Source organism: Biomphalaria glabrata, chromosome 3 (genome assembly GCF_947242115.1).
Source record: "Biomphalaria glabrata chromosome 3, xgBioGlab47.1, whole genome shotgun sequence".
Taxonomy (NCBI): domain Eukaryota; kingdom Metazoa; phylum Mollusca; class Gastropoda; family Planorbidae; genus Biomphalaria; species Biomphalaria glabrata.
Genome location: NC_074713.1, coordinates 37,480,735 through 37,493,165, shown reverse-complemented (window position 1 = coordinate 37,493,165; position 12,431 = coordinate 37,480,735). Strand labels below are relative to the sequence as shown.

Below are 12,431 nucleotides of genomic sequence, written 5' to 3'. Positions count from 1 at the left end.
TGGTAGAGGGATTTGTATCTCAAAACCCCCTGGTAGAGGGATTTGTATCTCAAAACCCCCTGATAGTTTTTTTTTTAATTAAATTGCAACTCAAAACCCCCTAGAGGGTTTTAACTCAAACCCCCCTCGGCTGTGCTGTGGTAAGTGATGATTTAGTATTAAAATCTCACCTAAAATAAACAAAATGAAAGCAAAAATCAGTTACTTAATTCCGTTCCCGCAGGGGGGGGGGGAGGGATATTGAACCCCAAGGAACCCCCCCCCCTGGCTACGCCCACGATATATATACACATTACACATGTATATTCTGGACTGCCCAAGCATATTATTATTCTATATATGCTTTGATAACTCTGACTCTGTTGGTACTGCTGATAAATGTTAAGAAAACAGTGGTCATTCCTGATGGACACAGATCCTATATCAGAAAGCATCTGTATTAACAAAACATGTATAAAAATATCAATGGTACCAGGTATTATAGAGCAGTACCCTCATCCATCGCATCGTGCATATACACATTACACTGGTGACTGGTTTAAACTAGGATTACTGACCTGCCCTCTCTAGCACGCTGATTGTTTTTTTGGATCATACTTTTTTGGTCATGATAAAATTATAATCAGCACAGACCTATATATTTAATATAGACAATCATGCTTTTCAGCGAGTGACTTGTCTAAATCCAAATTTTTAACAAATCAACATGGCTGTCGTTTTAGATAAATAAATACAAAACAGAAACATTGATGGTACTTAAAATTTCATTCTCGTCCATACAAGTTTAAAGTATCATAAATGGAGTTACCAGGAAGAAAATTTATTAGCACTCCTCTAGGGTTAAGTAGACGTGAAAGAGAAGGCAGTTCCCTATCTACGTCGTTTATTAAACAAATGGTGTATGGTCACAGAATATCGAAGTCACAAAGTTTGTTCAAGCGTGATTTATTGGGTCACTACGGATGTGTTAACGCCATTGAATTTTCTTCCGATGGAGATTTTATAGCATCAGGTGAGACTAGACTCTATGTAGATCTAGTTTAGAATAGTAATTAGTATTGATTGTAGCATGTACACTCTTTGAAGTTACTTGAACTTATAGTTTTTTTTTCTATGATATTTATAATAAATATAGACCTCTAAGTCTAATATAATTCTTATAAATTAATACAGATTAAACTTTAAAGTAGACAAATAATTATAATCTAAGAAGATTGCATGGATCATTGGATGCTTCTATTATTTATTGTTATTATAGAATTAGTATCTACCCCCTCCCTCCCTGAAATGAAATCGGGGGGGGGGGGGAGATATTAGTTACTTTTTGTTTTTCTTAAATTTTTTGCATTTGTCATTATTGTAGAGAATTAAATGTTAAACCATCCCTTACCCAGTGTTGCCAAGGGTGTTTGAGGTTAAAAATTACCTCAATAAAAATGTAAAAGGAAACTAGATCTACATTCATTGATTCAACTATTTCAATGAGCTTTGTCAAGGGTGGATTTGAGTTTAAACCCTCCTCTAGAGTCTAGAGGGTTTTGAATTTAAAACTCCCTCCAGAGCCTGAGAAGAGGGTTTTGAGGTTAAAAACCCCCTAATACTAAAAAGAAAAGCAAAACTTACAGTTAACATAAGGTATGTGGCCAGCACAACGACCAATCACCTAAACTTTTCCCCAACTAAAGTCAGGTACACATTAACCATCGGCCACAGAAACAGATGACTTTACATCATCTGCCCTATAGACCACAAGGTCTGAAAGGGGAACTTAACTTTTTTTTTACACATTAGAGTTGGCTGCACTAAAGGCACTCTAAAAATCCAGGATTTGAACTCCGAACCCCTTGGTTTGGAAGCCAAGTGCTTCACCAGTACAGCTAACTAATTTCATGGGTAGAAACTGAAAGGGGTTTGTGGTTAACCTCCATCCCCCCCTTCAATAAAAACTAAAGCAAAACTAGTTACTAATTGCTACCATAGACATGTCTAAAAAAAAATTTGCTGTGATCTAAAGGTTAGTTCACTTGGTACTGCATTGCTAGGTGAAGTTGTTTAAATGTATGATGAATCATATTATAGGCAAGCTGATTGGTGAAAAGGGACCATAAGATGGGGTAGTTAAACTTAAACATGCCATAATTAGTGAAGCTCTTGGTATCATCACCTAAATGTTCAAGAATATAGAAAGAGAGAAAAAACTATTTAGATGCCAATGTCGTGATATCAGTATATCTGTCCAAAGTCTGAAAGTGTACTGCTATTATATATCCCAAAGAAAGGAAAGATTGCCTGCATTAACACAGTTTACACTAAAACTCTCATACTTTGAAGGATATAAATACACATTTAGAGAAACTTTGAAAGTCATTTTAGACTTAAGAATTGAAGCTTTATACCTGTCTAGAGTTGTTAAACTGACAGTCTAGGTGTATTCTATTTCTCCTATTAAAAAAAAAAACTATTAAATTGAATCTCTTAAATTATCTGGTGCCTAATTGATGAACTACTTTTTATTTATATATATTATTATATTAGTCTAAATGCAAAAACAAAAATTCTCCCTATTCTGCTTATTGTTTTTTAGGTGGGGATGATCGTCGCTTTTTATTGTGGAATGTTGGACAGGCCATCTATGATGTGAAACCTCCGGTAGTGTTTGAAACACAGCACATAAGTAATATTAACACCTGCTGCTTCAATGCCGAGAACAGAAAGATTGCCACTGGAGGTAGCAAATTGCTTAAAAGAAAAATGATTTTAATTTCAATAGTTTCTATTATATTATATATTATATGCTTACTGAACCATACAATGGTATAAACATTTAAACTGACAAAGAAGAAGAAATTCAGACATAAATTATTTTTTTTTAATGTTATAATGTTGTTAGTTACTATTGCTCCTTCAGACACGAAGAATGTTATGATTTAACCCAGGGGTGGGCGAATTGCGGCCCGCTGAAGTGTTTTATGCGGCCCGCGAATACCTACAGAAATCATGTGTACCCACAGTATATACATATAAAAATGCTAATCTATTAAAAATAATTCTAAATTTCCCTACAAATTATCGAAACTCTCTCATTATATAAATTCAAAAACACAATCTCAGGCCAGTATTTCTTCATTGCTTTGAAGAACTGTGTTGAATTTTGGGTATGATTGGAACAAGATGGCAAGTGTAACAACTGATGGAGCTCGATCTTTGACTGAGAAAAACTTTTTTTAACAGAAAAGTTTGCACAAAGCTGCATGAATTCTCATCATATTATGCGAAAGACCAAGCATCAGACTTACGGTCATAACCACAGGCAGTATAGAAAAGTACTTGTAGATATATAAACTAAATATTCCGATGCATCCGCTGGCTTATCATGGGCAAGGTAATGAGAAGAATATAAATTCTCAAAGTAGAAATGTCCATATTCTTAGAAGGATATTGACTGTGACTTTGAAACTAATTTTTCTAATGAAGAGTGGAAGATATTTTATGTTTTTTCATGGTAGCTATTGCAATGGGCTGCTTGCTTATGTAATGCATGTTAAATTTTTCAAACAAGGCTTTCCAATTTCTCCAGGCCAGCAAGGGAAAATAGGTTTTGTCATTTTCTTTTGTTGAAAGGTGAAAATATTTCTAGTGATATGGTTAATATTACCAGACTTATTTGGATTCCTTAATTATGAAATTTATGAAGGCAAATTTTAAGACGTCAAGAACCAGTTTTCAATACCATCAGCTCACCATTTAGTGCAGAAGCTGATTCAGCTCCAGAGAACATAACGCCATGCAAATTATAACCTGTAAGAGAAGTTCAAGTCAGTACTTCCACAGTAGCTTAATGGGTGCCAGAAGCTCTATTTCCACGCTTTAAAAAACTTTGCAGCTAAGTTTTAACATTATTTTATTACACATACATATGTGAACAAGTATTTTTCTTGTGGAAAATAAACAAGTGTAATCACAGGTCGATGGTGAATGACTATAATTTGACAGCAGTCACAAGTATAACAACTAGAAAGCTAGCTCCTCAATTCAGGAACATTACGCACGAGTGTAAATAGTTAAATTCCTCACATTAAGTACAACTGTACATTTGTGGTGAAATGTAATATGAAAAGACAATAGCAAATTAAAAAAAAAATTGTTAAATTGGTTTCAGAAATTGCTAACTCTAGTAATTCCTCAATTTGGAATGTGAAAAAAAGGAAAAGTGAATGTATGATACAGTATAAATATGAATTAAAAGACATTATACAGTTAACACACACACACACGCGAGAGAGAGAGAGAGAGAGAGACATATATATATATATATATATATTTAAGGGGAGACTAAGGAAACTGGGATAGCCCGACTGAGCAGCACTGCCATATATAGTGAAACCTTCATAACAAGGTCATAGCTTAAATAGAGCATTAGAACTAAAACTATTTACAAAAAGTTCAATTTAAAGTCCTTTTTATTAGCTTACCTTAACATCACATACTTACACTGAAAATAAACTTTGTAACTGGTTCGTATGTGGATCTGAAAGATGAGTGTGTGGGTTTGAAAGATGAGTGATAGAGAGTAGAATAAATGAGAGATGGACAAGCAATCAACCAAATTTCAAGAAAAGTGATGCCATTTACAAGCTATCTTGACATACCAACCAATTTTTCAACTCTGTACACAACAGAATGAGACCACTTGTTCTGGAAGCTAAAAATTTGGGACTAGCAAATCTTGCCCATGTAATTAGTGTATAATAAAGGACAGATGTTCCCAAAGTTTCATTCAGAATGATTATACTATACTTGTTGGTTCATTCAGTTTTAATAAATGATAAGCACTTTACTAGTTCCCAAATGTATCTATAATTGTATCATTAATACATTTAAATATTTCAAATATTTTCAGGGAATGATGGACAAGTTCTAATACATGACATTAGTGTGTAAGTTTATAATAGATGTTCTAATACATGACATTAATAAGTTTATTGTATAAATCCTTGCTTTATATTTGTTTTTGATAAGGCAAAGGTTACTTGGAAAGTTCTGGTACATCTTTGTTAAACCCTTTTAAAGTTCAATCTTTGCTGCATCTGAACATGTGTAGAAAGATATTGCTTTTTAGTGCTGCAAGTTTTGACACTAACTTTAGATAGCAAGCCCAATCTTACACGTTTCAAATCTTCAAATGGCAAAATGTATACATATACATGTGAAGGAAATCTTCAATAAAAATAATGCAAAAATTTTTATTGAACAAATACAATCTCTATATAAGCAGAATGTCTATCAAAAAATAGTTTGATATACAAGTTTTTACAAGATTTCAACAAACTGAAATGTACTTGCTGGCATCTTTAAGGTCCCACATGTCTCCACCTTGTGACTATCCCATAATTCTCTTTTTGTCTACATGACCCACCTACAGTTTAAAAAACAACTTCGTTTCTTAAAATGAGAAACTAGATTCATTCAATGATAGTTTGAAAGTCACTCTGTGATGCAAGTGTTGTGTTTGTAAGGCCAACGGTTAACTATAATAGATTACTATTTACATTCAAGCTTGGTTACTAAAAACTTTCAGTCTCAAACTTATGTCAGCTGAAGCCAATCAAGTTATGCTGGCCACCACTGTCTATTTACAAACTAGCTATTAGAATATAATAGTCTTTTAAAGTTGATTAACTGGTATGGCTTATACAAGATTGAAATTAATGTTAAATGTAATCACTTTGATAGGAAACAGTCAACATCAATCTATGGTTTAAGTGACGCCATCTACGCTCTGTCTCCAGACCCGGTCAGCTCTACAATCATTGCGACTGCTAGCGATGATGGTAAAGTGCGAATTCTTGACACCAGGGTGCCCACAGACAGTGGTTAGTTTTTTTTTTTTTTTATCCAAATGTGTTTCTTATTTCCTTCTTACATTCTAAAACTCAGCGTGAAATCGGTACTGCAATAATGAAAGTACCAAATACCTACTGGTGGTGTTGTAATTTATGTCATCTTTTTCCAACTCTTGTCATGTCCCCATAAAGGTAATATGGATCTTCTAGGGCCCTGAAGCCCTTTACTTGAACAACTAAAGGATTGGAGAGTGATATGCCTGACACAATGTTTTGTTGTTTTGTTCTTTTCTAAAGATTAGCGTCATTACGTTGAGCATTCACTTAGCATTTGTTCTCTTTTAAAAAAAAAATACTGTTTCTTTGGGATGATAGCTTATAGTCAATGGAATTTTTAAATAGAAGCTTAATGATAGGAAATATTTTTAAATGTTCAACTACATTTCTACAATTATTTTTTCTTACAGCGCCATTTGTTTTGGCTGACCTGAGGGCTGCAATGCATTCTGTGACATACAATCCCATGGACCCCAGACTGCTGGCAACTGCAAACTCCAAACATGGACTTGGATTGTGGGACATTCGTATGCCTTTTATGTAAATCTTGTTTTGTAATTTCTATTAGAAGTAGTAAATCATAAATCTGTAATTATTATTGTCCACTGAATTTTTTTCTTAAATAAATCTTTGCATTCTCATAGGTAAAGTTCAAGATTTATATATTGTTGGTTTAGTCTAAAACAGCAAGCATTTTTGTGTGTGTGTGTTAACTTTTCATTCGTCAGCATTGCAATACTCCACTGTATACATACATACAAGAATTATTCGCCTAATAGTATAGGATTATATACATACTTAATTATAATAGTATATAATAATAATATCAAATAATTATGATTAATTAATTATATATGTAAATATTTATATTTTAAAAAAGCGAGTTCAGGGTAAAATCAAAGCTTGTGGTTTAAAACTTTGTATCAAAATTGTGTTTCCCCTTTGATTCTAGGTCACTGACCTACAGAAGTGGTGTATACAACTGTATGAGTGTAAGATTCAATAACCAAGGTGATCGTTTGCTGGCTCTGAGACGTCGTTCCTCCCCTGTCCTGTTTGACATTGCTAAGATGCAGCCTATGTTTGAGTTTGATTACAAGACATATTACAATGCTTGCACACTGAAAAGTTGTAGCTTTGCAGGATTACAAGATGAAGTGAGACATTTTCTAATGAACCTTTTTTATTTTCACAAATTATCCCATAAAATTTGAAATCACAAAAAGTTTCCACAAATATTATTCTTTTCAATGTGCAGGTCCAGACAAGTTATAAGAAGATAATTTTATTAGTCCAAACAAATGGAAATTCAGTTTGTCCACAATTGTCCACACAATAACGATATAGATGCAGATAAAAACAACATTTAAAAAGCCACATACACAAAACTTATTGAGCAGAGTAAAATATAACTTTTCAATTTCTTTTTGATCAGTATGTTATGTCAGGGTCAGATGACTGTTGTGTGTATTTGTGGAAGATACCTAATGATACAGAAGACAACTGTAAGTTTACCACTATAACTGTGTTTGTAATACCTGTTTTTGTTGAGCCTAATATAACATAACAAGAGATTTAGGATCAATAAAAGAGATCAAACCCATTTAATTTGACATCCACTGTCATGAGCAAACTGTGGACAATCTGGAAGAGTGAGAGTCAAATTAAAACTGTACTGCTATTCTCTGTTCTTGGTCTCTTTATGCTTGAGAAAGTTGAGCTCTGAATTCTGAGGCTGAAAGAAGAATTGAAGCCTTTGAGAGTATATACTACAGAAAATTGCTGGGCATCAGAGATCAGTTAAAGAAGACAAATGAATTTGTACTTTTACAAATCAACACACTCTGGCTGGCAAAAAGGAGGAACTCCTCAAACTGTGAAGAGATGAAAGCTGAGTTGGTTTGGTTCTATTATAAGACATGGCTCACTGTCAAAAGGTACATTGGAGGGAGCACAAAGAAAGTTCAAAGAAAAGCTGGCAGGATAACGTAAAACAATGGACCTGCCTCTCTCTTGATGTCCTGCTAAGAACAGCTGATCTGAAAGAACGAAGAATTTGGTTATGGGAATTGTCAAAGCAGCCCTAAGATGAAAGTCAATGGACAGATGATGGGGTGTCATGTTTACTATGAGATTTTGCTCTTGGTGTTACATTCAATATCTCATAACTTTATCTTCTGTAATGTATTGTTGTTTGTTGTTGTTTCTCTTTATTGTTTATGGTAGAGCAGGTTACTCAAATACTGTCCAACTTGGAGGTAGCTCACATGAAATGTCTATATTTGTCTGTCCTCAGTTACACACACAGAGCCTCACATGATTCTGAGAGGTCATAGGTCTATAGTGAACCAAGTGCGTTACTGTCCTCAGAATCAGTTCATTATATCATCAGGCGTGGAGAAGTTGATCAAAGTAGGTCTTTTTAGTATGTTTACTTCTAATCTAGATTTTTGTTTTTAAAGAAACAAACTGATACCATGATTCTTTAATGTGACCTCTGTACTACACCTTGCTCCATCCTTATGTCTGCATAAAGAATAACTTTAATTTGTGTTGACTTTCATTGTTAGTCTAGTCAAAAACAGCATTTGTGTGTGTGTGTCTTAACATTTCATTTGTCAGCATTGCAATGCTCCACTGTATAGTGTATGTGTAATACAACAATAGATACATTAAAATTTGAAGATAAGATAACCATAACTTTCAAATACTTCATTGAACTAAAATACATTTGAAGACCCAGTCTAAAAGTTGTTCTATATCTACATACAAGTACTATTTCTGTGTCAAAGTCAAGCTTGGAATGGTTTACCTGACTCAGCAAGAATTATTAACTAAACACATCTAGGGTGTGGTGGATGTGGTAAATTGCTTGGCTTCTGAACCGAGGGGACTTGGGATTGAATCTTGATGAAGACTGTGATTTTGAATTTTGGGATCTTTAGGGCACTTCTGTCCACCCAGCTCTAGTTGGGGGGAAGTATATGCAGTTGGTCGTTGTGCTGGCCACATGATGTTCTCATTAACCATGATCCACAGAAACAGATGACCTTTACATCATCTGTCTCACTTATCAAAAGGTCTGAAAGTTGTTTTTTTTTGTTTTGTTTTTGTTTACATTGAAATCTCTAATCAACATTAACTCTTAGATTAATACATGAATAATTGTAAATCTTTTGTTTTATAGAAGAATGAGATGATTGACATATATGAAAGTGGAAACTAGTTTCAGATACATGAATAGTTGATGTCATTTTAGTCACATGACTATGGTTAAAACTTTATTATCTTTGTACAAACAGGTCTGGAGCCCTTATGCTCTTCCAAACTGCACTGGCCATCTTGTACATAATCGTCGCTATGGTGATGATGATGAAGTTGAGAGGAACGCCTACAGCCATGAAGAATACATTCACATGGTGTTGCAGGCTGGAAGCTTCCTATCACATGACTACACCCGTGGCACCACAGAAGAGGAGCCCTGCATGATTGCTTTTTTTGACAGCCTCATCCAGCGTGAGGTTGAGCACAGCATTGAGCTTGAAGATTCAAGTTCTTCTTCATCTTCATCCTCTGGGGATGACCATGATGCTAGCAGAGAAAAAAGTGGTGCAAAGGTTGATGGAAAAAAGAAAAAATTATTCCAGTACGACTCAGACAGTTCATTGGAAAGTCCATCGTCTTCCAACACTAGGCTAAGAGATGTGGAAGCAGCAACTGGTACCCATTCTCCTGATAGACAGGCAGAAGCGTCACCAGCCCGACAACGTGAGTCTGAGTCACCTTCATCTTCTTTTTATAATGATCTACTCTCCTCATCAGACAGCGACACTGAAGTTGAAGAAATATTAAGTGCAATGTACAGTCGCTACATGAACTCCAGGGAGAGACTTATGAGTGGGGAATCCAAGCCTTCTGGGAAAAAAATCTCTGCTATAATTGCTAGGGGAAAGCAGAAGAGCATGTCCTCAAAAAAGGGTGTGTTTCAGCGAAGACTGCTGCGCATTCGAGAAGATCTTCAGCACAGTGGGGATCAGTACTTAAGAGATAGTGCCAACAGCATTGGTATCTTAGTAGATGTTATTGACAATTTTGTTGATAATTTAGTCACGGGCGAGTCTGGTAACAACAGAAGCCTCAGTGACATAAGAGATGGTTTGACAGATTCCACTAGCAATTTTGCAGATGCTGTGGCTGTACCAGAGGATGTTGCACACCAAGCAATAGTTCGTGAAACTGACAGAACTCTGGCTGAGACTCCTACCTCCAGGCAAGAGACCCAGTCCACATCTACTGCTATCTCATCTCCCCCTGATCACCTAGGCTCACAAGACACTAGCATGTTTTTTATGCCAGAATTCCAAGCTTTTCCTCCAGAGTCTTTCCCTGCTGTTGTCAGTGTCACTTTTGACCAATCTTCATTAGATGCTGACAGCACAGTCTCAAAGGTTGTGGGTCCTAGTCTCTCCACAGTACAGTCTAAATGTGGCAATCATACAAGGCCTGACTCTGTTTCTTCAAAGATAAAAATTCTCAAATTTAATGGTGGCAATAGAGACGTGTCCTTGAAAGATGGGAATACACCACAGAATAGAACTCACACTTCTGTGACACAAGAGGACGACCTCACAAGTAAACCCAACAATGCAATAGACAGTTCTGTCTGCTCACAGAAGATTTCATCTATGTCTAGATTAGGTCACCTTAGGTCAGCTGTGACTACTTCTTCTATATTCACACCCATTACAGTGAGCCAGAGGGACCCAACAGACCTTGAGACCCATAAAGTGACTACTCCAGACGCCACTCCAGGTTCATCAGTTGAAGTTCATTTTAAAAAAAGCAAATTAAATAGAAAGAATATTCGCTATCGTCATCGAACAGATTCTGGGTCATCTAGTGAAGATGAGGAGCGCTAAAATTGTGTGAGAAACTTTGTGTAATTAGATTATTTAAAAAATAATTTTAATTCATTATAATAAAAAAAGACAAAAAAAAAAACAATGATTTGTTGATAATCCAACTTAAATGAAAGGTATTTACCAATAAAGAGTCTAAATACAAATAATTGTGCAAAAAAGGTTTATATAACACACACACATACAAAAATAGTCTTTCTAGTTTTCAGCCATTGCTTTCTAAGAGACACCTACCGCTGTGGATGCTGTTAGCTGGTAAAGCCTGTTAGTGTAAGTCTCTGTGTCAGCTCCAATTGAAGACTCTAATGAAAATTGCCCACCAGCTGTTATGCGCCCTGTTTGGACAGCAGCATGGGCAGGGATATCTGCTAGAATTTTGCTAGAAAAAAATGAATATAAAAAAACACAAAATGTACTATAGTAACATCTTTCTAACAACATTAAAAATAATCTCCTAATAGCTCACATTGATGTTTTCAAGAGTTTTATACAGCTCCACAAATATTTGATAAAGTAATGAAAGTAGCTTTTCAGTAAACTCAAAGAAAAAAAAGTTCCTACAAGTTCCATATTAGACAACACTTTTTTATGGGGACAAGTTTCTCACAATTTTTTTTGCATGTGTGCATACACGTGTAACAACATGACCTAAATTGTGCCGATGTGCCAACAACTCACAAACACTTGTGTTAGTCATCTATATTTTGAAATGTTTTAATTATTCAAATGGTTTAAGCTTGAACAGGAATTATTAGATTATTTAAGATGATCCTGTTAATTGGAATTTTTAGGAACTGGTTTTTTTTTGTGTGTTTTTTTTACTTTTTAAAAAAATGTAGAAAGCGGAGACATTGTATTGAATTCAATAGACACTAAACTGTTTCATTTGTTTAGACTTTTAACCCTAATTTTGAAATGACAAAAGTGGTAGTTGTTTTTTTAAAGTGTTTTTTGTCCAGTGAGAGTAAGTCAGTGTAATTGTCACACCAGTGACTCTTAGCTAGTGTATTTGTCACTTGTACAGTGACTTTTTTAACCAGTGTATTTGTCACTTGTCCAGTGACTGTTAGCCAGTGTATTGTCTAGTACTGATGTAAAAATAAGGGCAGAGACAAAAAAAAAGTGTTATTGTTAAAGTTTGTTTTCCAATTTTGTTTTGCTTGCCATGCTGCTCGTCTCTGGAAATTCATGCAGTAGTAAAAAGTCTGGTACCAGATATTTGTTTAGTACCTAATGCAGTATATTACCAGTGCTTTTGAAATTAGCACACACAATGAAGGTGCTATAGTTAAATTGATCTTGCAATATTTTGATGTTTTAAAATCTTTTTCGCAAGACAAACAATAATTAATAAATTATTACTACTAGTTAAAAATGCCTTAAATGACAAGAGCTGAACCAGTCCTTGAATATAAAGTTCTGTAATCAACAGCAGTGCAACATTTGTGTTGTCTAGTACTTCAGACCTTACCTCAAGTGCATGATGGCTGAAGTTGTGTGTGTGGGCATTGAAGACAAGTTTCCTGACTTTCAGTGCGTTTTATTTATGTTGAGCTATTCAATGTAGTGATATTTTGAGTCTTTTCTTATTAACTATATTGAAGGTAACAAG

At 34.9% G+C, this 12,431-nt stretch overlaps 1 protein-coding gene across 1 annotated transcript; it reads left to right on the top strand.

Moving 5' to 3' along the window:
• The first annotated feature begins 674 nt into the window (after positions 1-674).
• On the top strand, positions 675-12,422 carry LOC106079825 (DDB1- and CUL4-associated factor 5-like). The gene is made up of 9 exons (XM_013241050.2): positions 675-1,012; positions 2,585-2,728; positions 4,901-4,937; positions 5,734-5,873; positions 6,311-6,440; positions 6,853-7,057; positions 7,336-7,405; positions 8,197-8,312; positions 9,203-12,422. Exons 1-9 carry the CDS (start codon positions 799-801, stop codon positions 10,817-10,819), a joined length of 2,673 nt encoding a protein of 890 aa, XP_013096504.2. The 5' UTR covers positions 675-798; the 3' UTR covers positions 10,820-12,422.
• The last annotated feature ends 9 nt before the right edge of the window (positions 12,423-12,431 follow it).